Here is a 23,884-nt window from a genome sequence, read left to right as displayed (position 1 = left end):
GATTGTGCCTGGCACCTGCTGGTGTGTGATTGTGTGAGTTATATTGTGTGAAAACAAAATATTGATTAAAAATTATTTCATTGAAATGTGTTTGCAGGTACAAAGCTTCTCTGGAGGTAGGACCTGTTTTGTAGGCCTGTTCCTGACACCCAGCAGCCATGGACCCCCTCCCAGAGTACTCTCAATTCCTGATCCGGATTCTGGAGGAGCTGGACACCAAGCACAACACCATGTCCTACCAGGACCTGTGCAAGTCCCTGTGTGCCCGCTTTGACCTGGTGCACCTGGTCAAGCTCCGCAGCCTGCTCTTCTACACGGCCTGTCTGGATCCTGCATTCCCAGCCACACTCTTCAAGGACAAGATGCGCTGCTCAGTAGAGGACCCGCAATCCAAGAAGCTCATGGTGGCTGCAGATATTGTCACCATGTTCAACTTGATTCAAATGAATGGAGGCATAGCCATGGACAATCTCCCTGTAGTGCACAGGCCCAAGTTCCACAAGAACAAGTCGGTAGAGGTGTGCAGCTCTGACAATGATGCGTATAAGTATCAGGACTGCGACAGAGGGGCTGGTTACAAGCACATGGATCCCCCCAGGGATGGACCCCACCACCACCATCACCATAGTTCCCCTCAGCCGCACCCTGTGGGTCAGACGGCTTCTCCCTGCCCGAAACGATCGGAGTGCAATAACTGCCAGCCGTTTCTTCCCACCTCAGACCCCAACCTCCTTCTTGGGGTCAGCAAGAACCTGAAATGTAGAGCAGCATCTCTGGACAAACTTCACCATTTGCCCCAGTATCGCAGCAGCAGTACGCCCTCTCCACCATGTGAAATGCAGAGGACCTACTTTCCCATGGACATTGACAGCGAGTCCACGACCGACCAGGAGTCTTTGCAGCAGATTCGCCATCCAGAGCCTTTCACTGTTCACTCCTGCGTCCAGAAGAGAAATATCTTTAAACAGGACTTCCACAACTTCATGACCGTCTCACCACAGGTTTGATTTTGTAGGATCTTGTTGAAAGACCTATGTTATTAATCTCGGCTATAAATCATCTAATACTAAAATAACAATGTTAACAATACAAGACATTCAGATGAGAGATACGATAACACCATTTGATGAACCGTTTTCAGATATATACACTGATATGCAATTTAGGTGAAGCAGTGGAGTATTGTTGGAGCTGTGATTCGTCTAAAGTTTGGAGACTTGCCGGGTTCACACCGGACGCGAAAACCCCCCATGTTACTCAACTGGGCTGTTTACATCGGCTGCAATGCATGGCGCAGCGCAGAGGGCACCTCGCGCTCTGCACCGATGGTTTCGGCGTCAGATTCAATTTTTTCGCTCGACATGAGTATATCGCTCCAGGAAACACACTGAGAAATTATTTTAAACTATATATATATATATATATATATATATATATATATATATATATATATATATATATATATATGACATATTATATACGATAGAAATTATCAAATATGCATCCCATACTTTGAATCTCCCTGCTGTTGTGCTGGAGTTTAAATTTCCCAGATTTTCCCCCTAACATGATCACATTTTTCCCTCTGCCCCTTCACTACAAGCACACAAGCAGACAGACAGAGAGAGTAAGAGAGGTTCACGTACATTTTTTAAATCATCGTATCAGGCCATCATGTGAAATACCAGGAGCGAGATAAAGTGTATGTGTGTGTGTGTGTGTGTGTGTGTGTTTGCGTGTGTGGTCCCAGACAGCGCACAAGCTTTTACAAAGCTGGAGTTTCTGTGTCCTCCTCCTCTCTCCTCTCACTTTATCTAATAATTACTCATGACTAGTTATCAGGACCTGATCAATACATGAAGTAATTTAGTGTTCGTTTGATTCCAGAGTTTATGAGGCTGCATTTAAAAATCATGAATAATGACTGATCCAAATTTTGTGCTTAGTATAACAAGAGATGTGACACTCACAGTCAGGACTCAGTGTTAAAATGAGCAGAGCGACACACAGACATGATCCGACACCTTCGATTCATAACCAAACACATGATCGTATGTTTTTCACCTCAATCATCCCAATAAAAAATGGAACAAATGAAAGTGAACTAGTTCATATTTGGAACCGTGAACTAAGTTAAAAATTTGTTTTTAATGAACAATGTCTTAGTTCATTTTCATCTTCATTACCTTAGCTTTGAACTAGTTTCTATTGTCATAGTTGTTCAGTTTGGAGCAGATTATATATATATTTTTTACTCCATATGCATAGTTTTAGTTTTTGCTAAAACTATTTGTTGTCTAGGTTAATTTATAACAATGCATCAGTCGCTTCGTAAGTAAAATCTTGATTTTCAAATTCACCAGCCCAGACAGCTATGAGATTAATGGAGTAGCGTAGAAAGGAGTGTATACTAACATAAAATGGAAGCGTCAGAGTACTACTACCTTAAAAATATACATAAGTTCTTATAAATACATGAACCAGGTAACTTTTCACTGCTGCAGAGAAAACAATATGATAAAGAGATATGCTGAACAGACTGAAAACAAGGAAGCGATAGCATGTAGGTCATTGTACAATTCCTCTTTGATTAGTAACCAACACCTTCCCCTAACCCGCACTTTATCCTATTTACTCAGTGCTAAAAAAAAATCTTAATTGACAGTCTGTCAGTCATTTCTTTATTTTATTTGTTCCTTTAATAAACCCATCCATTTATTTTTTTTAAACTAAATGGAGGGCCTCGTAGTTTCGTTAAAATCTGTAGTCAGTCTAAATCTTGATCATTCTGTAGGCAAATTGTTTTGTTAACCCTGTGTGGATTTCTTTGTAGGTCTTCACCACTGAGAGCAAACAGGGCAGTAAGGCTGCTCATGGCTACAACAGGAGGGAGCTGCACAAGCCTGCCACTTTCTTCAACCACAGCTTTGAACTGCCTTACAGCAACCCCTATTTCGAGCCCACACTTAACTCCCCTCTCCAGGGCCGACAGAGGGTGAAGCACGAGAGCCTGGACGACCTACAGGCGTCCACGTACTTTGGTCCGACCACAAACTCTGAGTTCGTCAGCAGCCGGAAGCACAATAACAAAGCAGGAAAGCAGCCGGCGTGGCCAGTGAAGAGCCTTAGTCTCAATACAGAAGAGGGGCCTCCAGACTTTGAGAGGTCGTTTCTGAACAGCAAACCAGTCAAAGACAACCACCATCGCACTATCAGCATCATCTGCACAGACAATGAGCAACATTTTCAGACCCTGAAGGAGAATGTGGTATCTTCCCCTTCTGCTTTTGCAAAGAAAATAAATGGAATAAAAAACAAAGATGTAACAATGATAGCAAGCGGGCCAGTGGGCATGGACAAAAGAGAGGCAACCAAAAGATTTAGGAACAAAAATATGAACAGTCCATCCTTTCAGGGAGGGGACAGCTCGTCTAGTATTGGGACTCAAACTGAGCAGGCTGAGCGGAAGAAGATGAAGGATACACCAGTTAAATACAGTGACAGAGAGAGAAAAGCCTTCAAACAATCTGATGAGGACTCTGAGATTGTTAGTGACGACATAAGTGACATTTTTCGTTTTCTGGATGACATGAGTGTTTGTGACTCTCTGGGAGTTGTACAGTCGTCATGCTACAACAGCACTGGGTCTCTTTCTCAGCTAACACTGAAGTCGGAAGGTGACAGCTCCCCTGAGCGCAACACAGTCAGACTAGCCAAGTCCAAGCTGGACCGCCTCTTCAATTCACTGGAGAACACAGACGATGAACTTAAGTCGAGTGTGTGCAAACTGGTGATGAGGATTGGTGATATTGAGAAGAAGCTGGAGTCTCTGTCGGGGGTCCGCAGTGAGATCTCCCAGGTCCTCTCCAAGCTCAACCAGCTGGACGAGAAGATCCAGGAGCCCGAGGCTAATGGAAGGCACAGGGAGACGGTGTCTGCATCTGGGTGTAATGCAACCCCTGACAAGTCTCACCCATGCACACAACAACATCTCAATGCCACTCTCTCACCTCGCACTTTCCAGTGCCACACCACCGGCCACAATATCAAAGTGGACAATGGCCCCCTGGGGGAGTGGTGCTGCTCGGATGGGAGTAACAGTGGCAGCCTCAGGGTAAAAGCTCTGAAGAAGAGTATGCTCACCAGGAGGTCATCACGCTCACTCGATGAGGAGAACAGCGCCACTGAGTCAAAGGTTGCCAGCATCACTAACTCTCCACGGGACTGGAGGACAGTGTCCTACTCCTGCCACCCTGGAGACGAGAGCAATGACAAGGTTAGAGATGGCAAAGACAGACACCGGAAAGCCAAAGAGGTACAGACAAATTTTTTTAATGCTCAAAAATCAAGATAAATGTTTTATGTTTGTACTCAAGAGAAAGTTATAATTAAATTATGTCACTTTTAGGTGCTTTTGAATGTGTATTTGAGTTTGGTGGTGGTGGATACCTATGCAGAAACACCTCAATATATCACACTGGTATAGTTTTTTTAAAGGGCACATCGTATGCCCATTTTACCGTTGAAATGGTTCCTTGGGGTCTTAATCAAATGTCTGTAACATTTTTTGGTCCAAAAACCACGCCAAGGCCATGTAATAATAATAATAATACATTTTATTTATAAGGCGCCTTTCAGGATACTCAAGGTCGCCGTACAACAGTCAACAATACAGTTAATTAAAAATTTTAAAATGCACAAAGCAGAGCAGCAGCAGAACAACAGCTTCAGCAGACAGGAACATTAAAAGTTATATGCCTGCCTAAACAGGTGGGTTTTAATGCAAGATTTAAAAAGAGTGAGTGAATTTGGGTCAATGTTCCTGATATCAGGGGGGAGGGAGTTCCAGAGGTGAGGGGCAGAGTGGCTGAAGGCTCTAGGTCCCATGGTGGACAGATGGACTCGGGGGACGGTCAGGCTGATGGAGGAAGCAGACCTGAGCGACCGGGTAGGGGCATTGATATGGAGGAGGGGCCGAAAGGTATGGAGGAGCGAGGTTATGGATGGCCTTAAATGTATGGAGGAGGATTTTATAGTCAATGCGGTGTTTAATAGGAAGCCAGTGAAGTTGATGTAGAACGGGGGTGATGTGACTGATGGATGGTGTTCTAGTGACGATACGGGCAGCAGCATTCTGTACCAGTTGAAGTTTATGGAGGAGTTTGTGTGGGAGACCAAAGAGAAGGGAATTGCAGTAATCCAGGCGGGAAGTGACAAGGGAGTGAACCAGGATTGCGGCGGTGTTGGGAGTGAGTGAGGGGCGGAGTCGGTTGATATTGCGGATGTGGAAGTAGGCAGACCGGATAGTGTTGTTGATGTGGGTATGGAATGATAGGGTGCTGTCGAGGACGACACCCAAGCTCTTAACCTGGGGAGAGGGGGAAACCAAGGTGTTGTCTATGGTGAGGGTGAAACTGGGCTGTTTGGTGAGGGTGTGTTTGGAGCCAATGAGGACTGCCTCCGTTTTTTCACTGTTTAATTTCAGGAAATTGGAGGAAAACCAGGATTTGATTTCGTTTAAACAGGCACAGAGGGAGGAGGGTGGGAAGGTGGAAGTGGGTTTGGAGGAAACGTAGAGCTGAGTGTCGTCCGCGTAACAGTGGAAATGAATGTTGAATTTACGGAAGATCAGTCCAAGTGGGAGGAGGTAGATGATGAATAAGATAGGGCCAAGGACCGAGCCCTGGGGAACACCAGAGGAGAGGGGGGATGGGTGGGATGTGAATGATTTTAACTGGATGAACTGAGTACGGCCATGGAGATATGAGCGGAACCAGTCTAGGGGTATGTCAGTTATGCCAATGGAGGCTAGTCTGTCAAGGAGGGTGGAGTGGGATATGGTGTCAAAAGCCGCGCTCAGGTCGAGGAGGATGAGGATGGATAATAGTCCGGAGTCAGCTGCCATCAGGAGGTCATTTGTGATTTTGAGAAGGGCTGTTTCTGTGCTGTGGCGTGGGCGAAAACCGGATTGGAACTGTTCATAGAGGTTGTTGTTGGAGAGATGAGCATGGACCTGTGATGCCACTTCCTTTTCCAGGATTTTTGAGAGAAATGGCAGTTTGGAGATGGGACGAAGGTTATTGAAGTTGTTGGGGTCTGAACCAGGTTTTTTCAGCGTCGGTGTCACTGCAGCAGATTTAAGAGACGATGGGACAGAACCAGAGGTCATGGAAGAATGGATAATGGCAGTTAGCAGGGGCAGTAGAGAGGGGAGGGAGGCTATAACCATGGAGGATGGTAGGGGGTCAAGTTGGCAGGTGGATGTTTTGGATTTCCGGATGGCATCTGATAATTCGGAGGGAGAGGGGAGTTGGAAGCATGAAAGTGGTAGAGAGAGGGGGGAGTGGATAACTAGAGGGGGTGGACAACTAGACATGTGAGGGGTCAGTTGCTGGTGGATAGTAGCTATTTTTGTGTTAAAAAATGACATCAGGGCGTTACAGTGGTCAGTGGAGTAGAAGTGTGGGGGAAGGGAATCTGGGGAGAACAGGGCCCTTGTGTTCCCAGCACCAGCAGTGATTTTTTCTGTAAAGTGTTGGGATTTGGCTGAGGAGAGTGCGTCTTTGTATTTGATGATGTGGGCATGATACATCTGTTTGTGGATAGTGAGTCCGGATTTTCTGGAAAGCCGCTCCAGCTGACGTCCTTTGGCTTTCAGCTGACGTAGGTGAGAGGAGAACCAAGGGGCAGGGTGGGTGAATGAGACAGTCCGAGTTTTGAGGGGAGCAAGTGAGTTCAGCAGAGTTTGGAGACCATTATTGTAGAGAGAAACCAGATGATCCGGGGTGCATGGGTAACTGATGGTGGGGAAATTGTCAATGCCTGTTCTGAAATCAGCTAAATTAATGTTTTTTATGTTACGGAATGACATAACCTTTGACTGTTTGGTTTTGGATAGTGTTAGAGTCAATTTAAAAGAAACAAGCCTATGATCAGAGATGGGGAGATCGACAGCAGAACAGTTAAAAGGAGTGGCACCTGAACAACAGACCAAGTCCAAAATATGACCTTTAGAGTGGGTAGGGAAATCAATATATTGTTGGAGGCCAAAGCTGTCCAGGCAAGAAGTGAACTCCTTAGTGAAAGCATTGTTAATGTTGTCCATGCGAACATTGAGATCACCCAGGAGAATTATATTGGATGAGAGTGAGCAGATGTGGGTGAGAAATGTGGTGAATTCATCAATGAAATCCCTATTAGGTTTAGGTGGACGGTAAATGTTGACTAAGACAGTTGGAGTGGGTCCATTCAATTGTAGAGCGACAGATTCAAATGACTGGAACACTGGCACAGTGACAGGCGAAACCTTCCAGGTCTCGCGGTGAATTATCGCGAGACCACCTCCTCTGCCGGTGAGACGGGGTTGAGAAGTGTAAACAAACCCAGGTGGGGTAGACTCATTCAGTTGAGAAAAGTCATTGGGTTGCTGCCATGTCTCCGTTAGACAAAGAAAGTCATACTTGCGGTCGATGAGGAGGTCCTGTAGTAGTTGTCCCTTGCCAGTGAGGGAGCGGATGTTAAATAATCCAAGATTGATGTCACTGTGTTCGTTGGAGAAGCCAGCGTTAGCCGACCTGGCTAGGCTAGCTAACGCGTTGTGGTCCACCTTCCTGGGGGCTCTTCTCGGAGGTCGGCAGCGGGATGAGGACCAGAGGGAGCCGATAGCAGTGGAGTCATCGATGTGGTAGCTTCGTCTGGATCCCCGGTGGGAGTACCTCCGACAGGGAAGGCGAGTAATGTCCGGGAAGTGGTGTAGCACCGGCGGGGGAGCGGACCGGAGGAACCGAAATTGGAGGAGCTCCGCATTCGTGTATTGGATCAGGGTCAACGCCGGTCCCATTAGGAAGGACAGGACAGTCCAGAAGAGCACAAAGCCAACAGCGAGTCCGCAGATCCACCCGATGAATGGGTAAATGCCACGTTCACCGAGCATAAGGAGCAGTGGCTAGGCGAGAAGAAGCCAACACGCTACAGGTACATTTGAACAGACTAAAACAGGATACTGACAAAACCGATCGTATTGACCGTAGGATCAGGATAAAATCAACAGTACCACGTTCGCCGAGAGTAAATGGTCTGCTGCAAACTGTGCAGATAATCATAAAATAATTAAAAAACAAACGGAGAGCAGCGGCAGCTAATTGCGCCAGCGTTCACACTCTCATTCACCGACATGTAATGATCTAGCGAGACTGTGACGTCAATTCGGGTCGTAATCCAATTCAACACGCTCTAGCGTATCGTTTCTGACATAGAGGAACACAACAAATCGTGGGAGTTGTTTTTTTCCAGAGTTTTGGGGATGGTAGACATGCCAGATACCCAAAATAACGTGTAGAAGCACTACAAAAGTGGAATTTTCATAATATGTCCCCTTTAAGGGTTGCCTTGGTCTAAAAATATGGGATGCAGTGAGCTGTTTAGATTTAGCACACATCTTTACATTGACCCCCCAGCCTCAGCGGCGACAAGACTTGCAATAAGTAGATTTAGTTTATTAATCATGGCAGGGCTTACGGTTAGAAATGAATTGTTTGTTTTTACAAACCCCTTTTCGGTTGACTACCTTTACCTGTGGCAGTACAAATCAGGTTTTATTGTAACTCAAAGAGGGATCACTGATACCTATCTGTGGCAAAGTTTCATAATGATAGGAACGATTTGCGAATAAAACATCTCTAACTCAGTGTTTTGATCTGTTGCTTCATTTTAGAACAGGATGAAGTGCTCTTTGCACTGCTGTTGCTCTCTTTCTCTCACACACACACAAACACACTGACCCACTTGTTATAGTCAGACTGGTTATTGGAAGCACTGGGAGAAATCTTGTCCACACCGGGGGCCTGCTAAAACATCCATAAAATGTTTACCAACCTCAAACGGCAGACAGACCTCATCTTAATAATTAACAAAAATCCAACACTTGGAAGATTGCTTCGACAAAAGACTTTTCATGCCATTTGAACACCTGAAGAGGAAATATAGTTTGCCCAATCAGACCTTTTTCTGTTATCTCCAATTAAGATCCTTTTTGAGGGCTAATTTGGGTCCTGAAATTACTTTGCCTGTTATGAATGATGTTGAAAGATTTCTTTGTGATGGGAACACACAAATTTATTTCTAAAATGTATCGCCTATTGTTGAATGAAGGCCCAAAACCAGGTGTGCATAAGTCTAGAATGAAGTGGGAGTCAGATCTCAATGTTACAATTGACGAACAACTTTGGACAGAACTATGTCAAAACAGCTTGTCAACTATTATCAATGCCCGTTACAGATTGATTAACTATAATATTCTACATCAATTATATTTTACCCCAGAAAAATTACACTCATTCAAATCTAACCTGTCAGAAATGTGCTTTAGATGTGATACTGAAGTTGGTTCCTTTTTGCATTCTACCTGGCTGTGTATGAAAGTTAGGCCTTTCTGGCATGATATCTGCTCCACTTTAACCAGGATCACGGGAGTAAATATTCCAGTGGACCCTGAATTTTGTTTATTGGGGAACTTAACAAGTATTCGCCGTTCTCTAACCAATGCACAACTCAAATTCATTGAAGTTGCTCTATGTGTGGCTAAGAAGTGCATTGCAGTGTCATGGAAATCTGACTCCCCTCTTCTTATTGACAGGTGGTCTGTTGAGATGAATAGTTGCATCCCCCTGGAAAAAATCACTTATTGTCTCAGAAAACGATATAACACCTTTTTGAAAATTTGGCAGCCATATTTAGACCATATTGGTACCTCTCTTACACCAAATACTTAATGACTTAATGTAGTTGTTTGTATTGACCTTGAACACTGACACTTTTTTTTTTTTTTTTTTTTTTTTTAAAGGGGGGCGGGGGGCACTTTGTCCTTTGTTGTCCTTTGTTATGTCTCTATACTGTTTGTATACTGATATGTTTGTTTGTACACATTACATACAAAACTGAAATAAAAATATTTAAAAAAATAAAAATAATAATTAACAAAAGGATGAGAAGCGGCACCTGATGCGATTCATGTGTTTCCTAGTTTTAGAGTGACGCTTTTTTGATTTTCTCATCCAGTGCCAGCAAGCACCCAAGGGCATATTGGTCTTAAAATGAGGTGTGGTCATGAGCATTATTGTTGGATCGCTTTCTTGAAACAGTGTTAAGTGAATAACCAGCAAAAAACCTTGTCTGAGGTCAGTGGTGCAGTATTTTACTGTTCTTTTAAAGCTCATTTTCAAGAAAGAAATATGCACCTGCAGATGGGTGCAAAGCACCTTTACACTCTTTTGTTACAAATACATGGTCACCCTATGCTAAAAAATAAACAGTTTCTGCCATTTTCCATTTTTTCACAACCCCAAAACACACTAATGACTATAGTGTCTGGTGCAGCAACCTTTCCCCCCCACAGTTAAAGTAAAACCCTGAGAAACTACAACCTGTATGACATCAAAGGTTACAACCTGACATCAGAGGTTACAACAACCCTCATAAGTTATTATAAAGCCAATTCAGCAGTGGTTCAGTAATTATTCATGTGAATTTCAGAACCCTTCACCTTAACACACATTTAATTTTAAATAGATATTATTGAAATGTGTGATGTAATAAATAATCATTTACAGAATATTCAGACCTTCTGTAAACTCTAACTTGTGGCAGATGGATATTCTTGAAATGTGTCTCGAACTTGTTTGGAGTCCATCTGTGGCAAAGTGAATTTTAGGGATAGACACAGCAGAAATGTTTAAATGTTACAGGCAGTAGCTGAATTCCATTCAGTTCTGTTGGAATCCTGATGTTGCATTGTTTTTCACAAATGATAAACATGTTTTACTGCATCAATTGAACTGAACACAATATCAGCTGCTGAGGATTGAGTGGTCCAACAAGTCACTGCATGTTATGACAAAAGCTATGAGCTCTAAGTAACTCTTTTTAGATTTAGCTGCTACAATTTTGGCGAGGCATAGATCAGGGGAAATAAATCAAACCATTAATAAAGCTTTCAGTGTTCTCAGGAGCACAGTGACCTAAATATTTTTGTAAGGGAACTAGTTTAGAACCATCTGAACTTTTCTTAGAGTAAGCATAACCAAGTAAATAACTGAAACTGGGGTGACTGTTTACTTTTCAGCACATCTAATGAATAATGATCCAAAGCAAACAGTCAAGACAACACTAGAGTGGCTTCAGGAAAAGTCTCTGACTGTTCTTGTTTGACCAAGCCAAAGCCCAGATTTAAATCCTCATAGAACATCTGTGGAGAGAACTGAAGTTGCAGCTCACATCCAGTCTAATGGAGCTTCAGAGGATCTGTTTAGGAAGCAATTTGATTAACTGGCCAGATCCAGTTTCTTAACCAAGTCGAGTGAACCAGGAAGACTCAAAGATATAATTACTACTAAAGGGGCTTCTACCAAGTACTGAGTTAAGGCTCCACATACTTTTGACTTTTAATACATTGATTTTGAACAAAAAAATGCCGTAAAAATATTTTTATCTGTGTTGATTGATTAGAAAAAAACTAACGTTTCCATCCATCCCAAACCAAATCTGCAATACAAATTGTGCAAAAGGTGAAGCAGAATGAATACTTTCTGAAGACCCTGTCTATGTAGAGACATAGTATACTTTATAGATAGTGTAGAAACACCTTTTGGGGATTTTTGCATTTACTTGTGTCCAGTTGCCCCTTGCCTATGGATATCTATTGTGATATGGGAGACCTGCATAGGTTCAAGACACATCAAAACAGTCCTCCATAGTGGTTGGATTATGCATTACCTCTTTTGGTCTTACAGACTGTATAAAAAGATGGACGTAGTGTCCTTGACGTCACCCATTGGTTTCTTAGAATGAATTTGAGACTCAGTGGGCATTGCACTTGGCGCCATCTTGCCAGTGCGGGACTTGGCTAACTCATATATGGGCAGAGAGGAGAAGCGAACTTAAGTGATTTATCTATTATCATAATCATACAACATATGCTAACATGCACAAAAAGTAATTTGTGGTAATTTAAGATGTATTTAACACGCCTAATGAACAATTAAAAGCAAGTTAACCACTTCAGTCTCAGTTTTCACATCACTTCGGTAAAGAGTGGTGTTTTTGCTTGTCACTTGATAGTTATTTTAACATGTTAATATTAATGAGCTAAATGTGCAAGTTGCATTTGATAGGAACTATATAATGTTTCACAAATGATACAGGCTCGTATAACCAGCATTACTATCCACCTCATGTTTTAACCTGTTAAGGAAATACACGTTTATTACTTAAAAGTTCATCATCATTATCACTTCACCTCAGCTTTGAAAATAGGTCATCAGCTTCAGGTTCTCTCTGTGTCTTTTCTAGTCAATACTCTGAATAAAGGGCTTTAGGAGACGTAATGCTACTTTAACAAGCTGCTCTTAAAATGCAGATGTGACTTTAAATATTCACTCTTTAGTCTATCACAGTAATCAGTTTCTGCAGAATAATAATCTGTGTTTGTTGTGGTATGTTGGCATGGAGGTGGCTCAGAGAGCAGCTCCTCCTGTACCAGAGTCTTAATCAGTGCAGCTGAGGGCTGTTAGCTGATTGATCCTCATATTAAAAAATAATTAACTTGTTGGAACTTATTCTCCAGACACACACAGTCCCGTAAAGTTTTAAAGTATTATCACCATAAACTCTAACATTTCTATCTGACATGTGGACCAACTTATGTCGGTTTAATAACTGTAGTGGACAATCATTTGCACCTTCTAGCATCGTCATTACTGCTGGTATCTTGCCTGGAGGCTAATTCATTAGCTGGCAATTAGCGAAGATAAGCTAACAAGCCAGGTAAAGGGACACGATACCTGCTAATAAATAAAATACTGTTTGTTAGTTATCACAGAAACTGCAGCACAGATGTCTTTAACTTCACCGTCAGGACAATCAGCCGAACAACAAACCATATTATTTTTCAGATATGAGTGAAAACGTCTTAGCTGGTTAGCTCAGGTGAAGCTTAGCAGACAGTGGCTAGCAGCCGTAGTGATGTCACCTGACATTGAAAAATCGTAATCAGAATTGGGGTTTATTGGCCGGCAGGTTTACATAAAAGGAATTTGAATATAGATATATACAACTATAAATATAGAAAATATAAAAATAGGAAACGATTTTTTTCATATACAAATAAATACTATAAACAGGAGGGATTATGCAAAATGTACAGTTATTGTTATATTTAAAAATGTCACTGTCAGGGACATCAGTGCAGTTCAGCAAAAGGGTCCCAGGCCTTATTGATGAGGCCACCAGCAGTCAGGAAGAAACTGTATGTTTGGCATGCGGTTTTGGTCCTGATGGCCTGCAGTTTCCTGCCAGGGGGAAGTGTCTATAAGAGTCCAGCCACAATCTTAGCTTGACACCCCAGAGTCCTGGAGAAGCACAGGTGCTGGAGAAAGGGCAAGTTGCAGCTGATCACCTTCTCGTGGAGCAAATGATGCACTTAAGTCTTTGCTGTCTGTGTAGGGTCTGTAGTCATTAAATGCTGTTGTCCTTGGTTTTCGGGGGATGGGGATGATGTTGGGTGATTTGAATCGGGCTGGCACCTGACTTGTCTCCAGTGACATTTAAAACTGTTTGAACACTGGAGACATGATCATTACAGTGTTTCATCCTGGATGGGGAGACAGTCAGGTCCGGCTGCTTTGTGGATGTTCTGTCTCCTGAAGAGCTTAACGTCCCTATCCAGGATGGAAAGGGGTGACACTTTGGTGAAGGGGGAATGGGGCACTGTGGTGGGCAGGTGTGGAGAGTCACGGACCCCTGCTGAGCTGGTGTTGGTGATGCTCTTGGATGGGGGCTGGTGTCCGTTCGGTCCAATTGTCTTTCAAAATGATAATAGAACTCGTTCAGCTGGTTGGCCAGATGCAGTTCGTTAATGGAGTGGGGGGCTGAAGGTTGGTAGCTTATGTCTTAAAACAAGACAAAAATAAAACAGGAACACTAACAAATAACACTGGTGACAAGGTGCACGGAGAACAAGGAAGGATAGGCAGGGGAAAACAAACCATATCTGACGACGTCTAGAAACGTGAAGAACAACAAACGAACCGATAAAGGGCTTGGGGAACACAGAGGCTTAAATAGAGACACAGGGAAGGCTGGGGTAACTAGCCACAGGTGCAACACATGAGGACTGGGAAAGACCATCACCGAGACAGGAAGTGACACACCCGAGAAGCTGGAAACAACACACAAGGAAGGAGAGACTACAAAATAAAACAGGAAACAGAACACACAAGGAGACAGAGTGCACACATGAAAACAGAGATCTAACAGTTAACAGAAAACACTACAAAATCCTAACTGTTAGACCGTTACAGGAATAAAATATTCTATATTGATATTCGCACATCATCCTAGTCTAATATATACTATGGAGGACAAGTTGGAATTTTTCCAGACATAAAATATGATAATGATCAGTTAAACAATCAGACATACCACCATATTTAGATATCTTTTCAGGATTAGTGATTAGTATTCAATCAAACAAAGATGAAGATTGATGATCCACTCTGGTTGGCTCTTTGATGAAATGAGGTTTACACTACAAAGTACATTCAATCATTAGAGGAAGAAAGATCATGCTAGTTACTTTTAATGTTACCCAGGATAATAATTTAATCATGCCTCCACTTCCTCCCAAATATTTCAGATACAAATGCTCCCATCTTGTACCTATACTGTGGCTGAGGGGTAGAGCAGTTGTCATCGAACCAGAAGGTCAGCGCCTCGAATCTCAGCCCATGCCAAATTGTCTTCGGTCAAGATGCTGAACCCTCATGGAAAAATGGCCCCTCATAGATGTAGAATGTACTAATTGTCAGTCGCTTTGGATAATTGTGTCAGCTAAATAGCAGCACAAATCTCTGCTTGTCGGACTGACATCTCTCAGTGGTAGTCTGCATACCACCTGAAAATTAACCTTGACAAAACTGAACTACTTTTCCTTCCAGGGAAAGGCTCTCTCACCCATGACCTGACTATAACCATTGACAACTCCGTGATAGCTCCCACCCAGACTGCTAGGAGCCTGGGTGTTTCTGTACTGTGTTGGGTTGTGAAGATGTTTTCTTACTTTGCTTGTGTTTTGTCCACTTGCATGTGTTTTCTTAAGTTGCTGTGCGTTGAGCTCTCAGGGCCACTGTAGTTTTGGGTATTTAGTGAGGACTGTTCATGAGTCACGAATGGCCTGCTTTGGTAAACTACTGTATCACACTGCAGTCTCTCTAAAGACTCCACTGCACAGCCATCCAATTAACAAAGGCTGATGGCTGAGAGTGAAACTGAGAGTCACTTTAGACAAATGATACACATCAAACACACTCTCATGTCACATTCATTGACTGTGGGGATGGATGTTTCTCACTGTGGTCTGTATTGATGGCAGCTGCTTGAAAGTATTATGTGATTAATACAATCAATACTGGGTCTTTAGGAATGCTTTACTCTTCATTTTGTGTTTGTTGCTCAGACAGGAGAATCAAAATGCATGAGAGGGAGAGCACTATTAGACCAAACTACTCCCGGGAAATTGATTTAATCTGTGTTGGATAAGTAATGGTCTTGATATTCCAGTATGTAAGATCGTAAAAGGCTTGTGTTTGCAGTAAACTATTCAATGAGATTTCATACAGTAAAAGAACAAGTTAAATTGAGTGATATACAGTACTCAAACACACCCTATACAACTGTGGTTTATTATATGATATTTATCAGCAGATGGACAGATTGACTGAGATGCACAAATTGTGAACATGGTCTTATGTGTGCAAGATCTTTTTTTAGATATCAGATATTCTTTTACCATATACAAGTAATTGTTGCTTGCACATCCATTATGGGTTGGGTAAAAAAATGAAATAAAACTATGGAAGTAAATCAGTCTCATCAGATTTTTGAATTTTAAAGCCTTTAGATTTCTAGCACTGAATTTGTTTACGTTGAAACTATGCATTCGTATTTATTTCCACTGAACAAAGTTTGTCAAAGTATAATATTCAACTGCTAATGTTCAGATGAAACATCCGGGTTACCAGGTAAATATATCGATGGTCTCACATCGAACCACCAGATATTCTGTGTTTTTTACCTTAATAATGATATTTGTTGTTGTATGTTTATTGTGACCTACATTTTTCATGCAATAGTAAAACAAAACTCCAATAATGAAACAATTGTATTTAATTTCGTTGTTATATGGCAGCATTTCCCCCCCTTTTTTTCAGCTTTTTAGGTATGCATTTATTATCTTATAAAATAGTATATTATAGGTATTACTGGTATTGGCCTGGCAAATTATTACCTGGTTAAAATGCAAAGAAAACAAATGCTGTGACACAGGAATGTGTCAAATTTTTATATGAAATATGTGTAGCAATGGCTGGGCTCTGACCTTGTCTTCCCACAAAGAAATATTAAGCTCAGCACATTAGGGAAAGATCATGAAGACTTCCCCTAAACAGTAGCAGCAAAGGTCACAACCTTCAGGTGAATAATGAACAACTGCAAAGCAGCAACAGGGCCATGTAAAGTATACTGCCATGATTTAAAGAGTGATTTTTGTTATGTTTTTGTTTTACATAAAATGTTTATTTTTACATTACTAAGGCTTAAAATATCCAATCAATGTAATTTGTATAGCTTTAAAAGCATACTTTATTGTAAAATGGGGTTTTAAGTCATGGTATTACATAGGGCTGCACTGGATGTGTTGTTTTCATTGAAGTCTATTCACAGATGTTTCTTCCACTCAGATCTCACTGCGGTCATAGATGTGCTCTCAACTTGATGTTGTCAACACTATTCCAGTAGTCACTCAGTCTCTTAAAATCTGGTTGCATTTTAGAAAGCATTTTGGCCTGCAGGGCCTCTCTAATTTTGACCCGTATTCCATAATCACAATTTCAAGCAGTCTACAATTGATTCTGCCTCAGTGAATAATGTCAATTAATGACATGTATATCAACATGTCCTTCACTGACTTGGGTTTTAAATGTCAGCTTCCAATATTTGACCTCTTCCATTGTTTTCAAATTAGACATATTGTTCAGATTCATTATCCCCATCTTCTGATTCTCCTCCCAAAAACGTTTATTGACACTCTTATTACAGTGAATCCCAAACAGAGAGGCAATATTTCACCATGGACTCTATAATTTCAGTTTTTCCCCCTCAAACTAGGGAAGCATTGGAGCAAGATCTGGGGCTCAACATAAAATATGGCAAGTGGGGCCAAATTCTTGAGCTAGTCCACAACACCTCCATCAATGCCCGGCATGGGCTGATTCAATGCAAACTCATACAGAGAATGTATTACACTAATCAAAGATTATCTAAGTTTTACACCAATTTCAGAGATGCCCGTAACAGATGTTGACAGTCCCCCACCAACCTGGTGCACATGTTTTGGTCATGCCTAAACTGGAAAAAAGTTTGGTCTAAAGTATTTAACAGATGGCTTATAATATTGTGGTTTATCCAGATCCCCTCTCTGCCCTATTTGGTATCCCACCTAACAAAGAACTCTCAGCTGAAGTAAAAATTGCCATTGCCTTCTGCACCATGCTGGCCAGGCGTCTAATTCTTCTAAACTGGAAGAACGTTGTCACCCATCTTATGATCGCTGGATCAGTAAGGTTCTGCATGATCTAAAGCTGGAGAAATTAAGGTTTTCTCTGAGAGACAAGACCTTAAAAGTCCGGAGGTTGGTTGGGCTGCCTAGGCCAACCGTAGTCGAGCAGCTATAGCAGTAATGATCCTTCCGCAGGTTCACATACAGAAACCTTGTTACGACTTTTACTTCCTCTATTAGTCAAGTTTGATCGTCTTCTCAGCGCTACACCAGGGCCATGACTAACTTCGGAGGGGCCGATCAATGGACCTTACTAAACACTCCCAGCTATATTAGCAATGGGCGGAGTGTACAAAGGGCAGGGACCTCATCAACGCGAGCAAATTCCCCATCCTTTTATTCCCGGTAAAGAATTATCCAGATGGTCATGTAGCACCTTGGTACAGTTCAGTCTTTATTATTCTCCCTGAAATTTGGCTTTTAGCAAATATAGACTGTGTCCAGTGATTTTTTTGTCTGTACCAGCAATGTGCAGGTTGTTAACAAAACAGGAAAACTGTGCTATTAACCAAAAAACATGAGCATTGTTTTTCGTTCTCTGTCTTGTATTTTGTCTGTGGATACCTTACATGTTATATGTTATATGGATGCTCAATAAAAGACGTCAAAATACAAAAATACAAATTAAAACCTGTATCATTCATATTCACACTGGGCACATTTCTGAGTAGCCTGTCCTGAAAATAACAACATATCAGCAGCAAAGCTGAAGAACTACTACACAAGTCCTTAAAAAAACCATGTGTTAAAATGAAAATAATTATATATATGTCAATCATCCCAGAAAAAGAATCAAAACAGGACGAAGGCCTGCCAAATATTTTTCCACAAAATGTATCCTAAGTAATGCGGGATAAGATATGTTGCAACCTAAGTCAAAACCTGAATTGAAAATTATGTAAGCATGTAGGCATATTATTTAGCATCATAGATCCATTATAGCATTTGTCTCCGTATATCTCACAGTAGGATTTTACTTTCTTAACACAGCATTACCATCAGGTGTCTAATGATGATAATGACTTAAGAACAAACACTCTTCTATGTAATATATCAAGCTCCTTGTGTTACTGTGGCTGAGAGTTGTGAAATTTAAAAACCCTCTTAATGCACTGATATAAGCCTTGTTTGATGTACGATAAGTATCTCTTAAAATAAGGCCTAAATTAAATCAAGGTACCCAACTGACACTCATTAGGTTATAAAAAGACAGGTGGAAACTTCCCTTATGAACTTTGTGATCTCTTTCTCCATTTCCAGGCAGAGCGAGAGCGTCAATATGAGCTTCCCCAGGCCCATCTGACCCCCATATCCCACCCGGCCCTGATCGAACAGGTTTTCTCTCCGCACCCCTTAAACCCCTCCATCAAGGCCCATGTGAAAGGCAGTCACCTGTACACTGACCTGAGGCTCACCAGTCTGTCAGATGCCAAGCGCGGGCAGCCGTCCTGGACCATCGAAGAGTATAAACGCAACTCAGGAGAGAAAGGGAAGAAGTTCACAGCCCTGGACGTGCAGGTACTGGACTTACAGTAGAATCACAAGGGGGCTGTAAGGGGATAAACTAAGCATAGCTGCTCTGTAAGGTATATATACCTTACACTACCTCACACCTTACTTTAAACACCAGTCACCTGTGACTAAGGGTTTGTGGGTCTGGTCAGGTTTGGGTGGTCGATTTTTTGTGGGTTGTGTGAGTGGGGTTCATAAAAAATTTGACTTACAATCAGTGGTTCACGAAAAGCTTGATCGATATCCCCATGATCAACCATGATCACTTTTGGGAAGCTCAAGCTCCTCTAGCCTATGATTAGTGCTGCCTATTGTACAGTTGTCTGCTCCATATTTTATTTACCACTGTATCACCCATGCATGTTCTCACACACACCATCAACCCCATTCTAATATTGATTGTCATGTGTGACCTACGGGACTACTGGGGCTCTCCCATTACATGAATTAGTGTGTGATTTACGTGCGACTGCAAAGACCGTGTTTAACTTCCACACAAACACAGAGTGTGCCCACTCAAAGCCCATCACAAGATGAAGACAAATGAAGCAGCTAATAAAGTTTTAGCAAGTTAGCTAATGTTAGCCGCAGTTAACCGACGTATCGCTAAAGTTGTGGACGGATATTCAGTGCCGTATTCAACTTGGAAATCCAGCTCTCTCCCTCACCATAGCAATAAGAGAGTGTTGGAATTGAAAGAAACATATACACCCCTGATCAAAACCTTAAGACCAGTTAAAAAATTGCATGAATTTGCATTTTGCACTGTTGAATCTTAGGAAGGTTCTAAGTAGAGTTTCAAAATGCAAAAAGAAGAAATGGGAACAAGAGCCCAAAAGTTGTGAGCAGGCAATTTATTGAAAACAACAATTTAACTGAAGTAGGCTGTTCATCAGCTGATCAAAAGTTTAAGACCACAGCTAAAAAAAAAAAAAAAACCTCCTAAAACAGAAATTAAAGTGCAAAAAACTGACTCAGTAATGAGTAGCTCCACCATTATTGTTGATCACTTCAAAAATTCGTTTTGGCATGCTTGATGCAAGTGTTTCCAAAAGGCTAGTGCGAATGTTGCGCCAATTGGTGAAGATGGCTTCACGAAGGGCATCCACTGTCTGGAACTGAAGTCCATTTTTGTAAACTTCCCTTGCCATCCATCCCCAAATGTTCTCAATTGGATTAAGATCAGGGGAACACGCAGGATGGTCCAAAAGAGTGATGTTATTCTCCTGGAAAAAAGTCTTGGTCAGACGGGCATTGTGAATTGGAGCGTTGTCCTGCTGAAAAACCCAGTCGTTAGCACACAGACGAGGGCCCTCAGTCATGAGGGATGCCCGCTGCAACATCTCCACATAGCCAGCTGCTGTTTGACGCCCCTGCACAACCTGGAGCTCCATTGTTCCATTGAAGGAAAAAGCACCCCAGATCATGATGGCGCCCCCTCCACTGTGCCGCGTAGAAAACATCTCAGGTGGCATCTCCTTGTCATGCCAGTAACGTTGGAAGCCATCAGGACCATCAAGGTTAAATTTTTTCTCGCCAGAGAATAAAACTTTCTTCCACCTTTGAATGTCCCATGTTTGATGCTCCCTTGCAAAGTCTAAACGGGCAATTTTGTGGCGTTGAAGGAGACGTGGCCTTTGAAGACGTTTCTTGTTTTTGAAGCCCTTCCTTCGCAGATGCCGTCTGATGGTTATTGGGCTGCAGTCAGCACCAGTAATGGCCTTAATTTGGGACGAGGATCGTCCCGTGTCTTGACGGACAGCCATTCGGATCCTCCGGCTCAGCGCCGGTGAGATTTTTTTGGGTCTACCACTTGATTTTTTTGTTCCATAACCCTGAGGATGTTTTAAGAAATGCAAAATGACTGTCTTACTGCGTCCAACCTCAGCAGCGATGGCACGTTGTGAGAGGCCTTGTTTATGCAGTTCAACAATCCTACCACGTTCAAAGACGGTGAGCTTTTTTGCCTTTGCCATCAAGAGATCTTCACAGTGTGATTACTTGACAGGAAATGACATGGAATCCAAATTTTTGCACAGATTTTGGCTTTTAAAGGCTGTGGTCTTAAACTTTTGATCAGCTGATGAACAACCTATTTGAGTTAAATTGTTGTTTTCAATAAATTGCCTGCTCACAACTTTTGGTCTCTTGTTCCCATTTCTTCTTTTTGCATTTTGAAGCTCTACTTAGAACCTTCCTAAGATCCAACAGTGCAAAATGCAAATTCATGAAATTTTTTAACTGGTCTTAAGGTTTTGATCAGGGGTGTATATGTTTCTTTCAATTCCAACACTCTCTCCAACACTCTCTTATTGCTATGGTGAGGGAGAGAGCTGTGTATTAAGATGTGGAGGGGTGTGACGCTGATCCCCTGGACTACAAGGTGCAGTACGGAGAGAGATCCATCGCAAGCCACGTCAGGATCGAGCTCCCGCTGACCTTCACAAGGAAAGTTTCCCCTGCTGGGCTCGACAGTTTGAGGTGGCCGTGCAGGCTCTGGTGACCGGCGTGGGAGGTGACTATGAGTATGAACTTGTCCGGATTTTACCAACCCGCCTGGCCAGAGCCGTGTTTCTCTTGTGGGATAGCCTGCCGAAGGCCGTTCAAACTGACTATTCTGCAGTAAAGGAAAAACTACAAGAGGCTTTTGGACAAAGACATTTTCTGGACCGCTTCAGAACATACCTCTCTCATACCGGTTCCAATACAACCGGTACCTACCGGACCGAAATGCCACGCAGATTTTCGGTGCTTCATTTCGGTGCCTTATCTAATTGAAGACTGAGGTCTTCGTTCTTCCTTCCTTCACGGAAAGGGGCGCCTCCTGTCGGGCCTCCGCATTAATCAGCGTGGCTGCTGGTGGACAAACTCTTGTCTCTGCTTTGCCCGCATTACGGGTGCGTCAGAGCTTCCGTGCAGGTTTGGGCTGAAGCAACTCTGATCTCACTGTGTCTCTGAGCGAGTGAGCTGGGCGGAGAGGGGGGGAGCCCCGGGGCCGGTGTATGTGCGCACTATCTGGGAGCACACACACACACACACACATATTCGCCCGATCCTGGTATTTCACGACAGCCTGATACGATAATGATTAAACATTTTTTTACGTGAACGTGATGTTCGCTCACGTTCATCATATGAAAACTGATTCGTTAAGTTCACCGTTCACAAAAAGTATGCGCGAAATGCACAAGACTGTACAGGGAGCCACTGCAGAGGGGCTGAAGAGCAGCATGCGGGTCCAGGGCCGCAGGTTGCCGACCCCTGGTGTAGAGTTATGCTAAATTTAACGGAACAGCAGTGCTAACCACAAATATAAACAGCTTTATATGTTCTTGTTCCCAGTAAACTGTGACGTCATCGTTTCCCAAACAATGTTTTACACATACACATGGATAAACACCATAATTTATGAAAATCTGCTCTGTGGAATCGTTGTAAAAATCTCTGTTTTAGTGAAGAAAGTTAAATTAGGATGTGGGCGAGACGCTCAAACGCAGCAGAAACAGTTAGTGTGCAAAATATTTGCATTCGTGTGACAAAGCCTCATAAAATACTGTTTTAAAAACAGGCTTGTTCTTCCTGTGGTGTCTTTATAGTAAATAAAGGTCATTCATGGGCTGAGATGTAAGGCACTCCTCATGGATTGTACAAGCAATGACAAGCAAGATGCACATTTAAATCGGATTTACATTTCTGAATATCTATATATTGACAGAGTATACATCAATTTTGCTATATTAAAATGCTTGTATGCCCAAATTTCTTCTTAACTCAGTGTAAATGTTTTTGAACAGTTTTCCTACACAGTAAACAGTTCCCTGTAGAACCTCACCTGTGTCTTGACCCTGTAACACTATCATGAAAATCAGGGCACGTTTTTGTGTACTCTAACTGCCTTTCTTTGTTTGTGCCTCTGTTTCATCAGACGCAGGAGTGCTTAAACCCAAACAACGTGGAGTACTGGATGGAGGACATCTACACACCAGGCTATGACTCACTGCTCAAGAGAAAAGAGGCAGCGTTCAGGAGGGCTAAGCTGTGTAAGCTCAGCGCACTGATCGCTGCTGCTACCTGCACCGTGATCCTGGTCATCGTTGTTCCAATTTGCACCATGAAATCATGAAAGTGCTGAGATGGAGGACACACTTTTACTGATGTCCTGGTCTGTTTGTTGACAAGGTAATTGTGTAGCAGACATACCAACAACATGAACATGTTGGGAAATGATTACTTGATGTTTTTTTTGCTTTTCCAACAGCATTTAGTTATTGTGGTATTTTTTGCCGATAAAATGGTGAAGGCAGATATTTTACCATAGAAATCAATTCAGCAAGTGCATAATATATTAATATATATGTTGTAGTCTATTGTATTGTCATACAGTGGGGACAGTTGGAAGCTCATTGATTTAATTGTCTGTCTTAAACTACTCCAGCAGCAGTTGATCCCAGAATAAAAGAGGATTTGTTGATGTAGCCAACATATGATATCTTTATTTTTCATATATTTACTGTACAGTGTATTTTGATCAAAGTTATTTTTTATGAATTATCAAGTTGAATGAAAGAATTTATCCGTCAATCACAGCGAGCATTTTAAGTAACACTATTTGTTCAACACATTTTTCTAAATAGAAATATATTTAAGTGCTTTAGTTGAAGTAGAGATAGACTTCTACATAGAATGCAGACACAGTATGACTAA

The 23,884-nt window shown here is 42.2% G+C and overlaps 1 protein-coding gene across 1 annotated transcript; it reads left to right on the top strand.

Annotated features, from left to right (window-relative positions):
• The first annotated feature begins 158 nt into the window (after positions 1 to 158).
• On the top strand, positions 159 to 23,303 carry minar1 (membrane integral NOTCH2 associated receptor 1). Its single transcript, XM_053420273.1, has 4 exons — positions 159 to 1,001; positions 2,834 to 4,315; positions 18,935 to 19,186; positions 23,106 to 23,303. Exons 1-4 carry the CDS (start codon positions 159 to 161, stop codon positions 23,301 to 23,303), a joined length of 2,775 nt encoding a protein of 924 aa, XP_053276248.1.
• Positions 23,304 to 23,884: the final 581 nt, after the last annotated feature.

The sequence above is a fragment of the Pleuronectes platessa genome, chromosome 1, assembly GCF_947347685.1.
Source record: "Pleuronectes platessa chromosome 1, fPlePla1.1, whole genome shotgun sequence".
NCBI classification, from domain to species: domain Eukaryota; kingdom Metazoa; phylum Chordata; class Actinopteri; order Pleuronectiformes; family Pleuronectidae; genus Pleuronectes; species Pleuronectes platessa.
Note: the sequence above shows the minus strand (reverse complement) of the source record. Positions and strands in the feature narration are given on the sequence as shown.

Bases quoted from the DNA above. Each gene is read 5' to 3' on its own strand.
- minar1 (XM_053420273.1), top strand. From the start codon at position 159: ATGGACCCCCTCCCAGAGTACTCTCAATTCCTGATCCGGATTCTGGAG. The intron at 4,316-18,934 runs GTACAGACAAAT...TTCCAGGCAGAG, and splicing joins GACACCGGAAAGCCAAAGAG to CGAGAGCGTCAATATGAGCT. The intron at 19,187-23,105 runs GTACTGGACTTA...CTGTTTCATCAG, and splicing joins TCACAGCCCTGGACGTGCAG to ACGCAGGAGTGCTTAAACCC.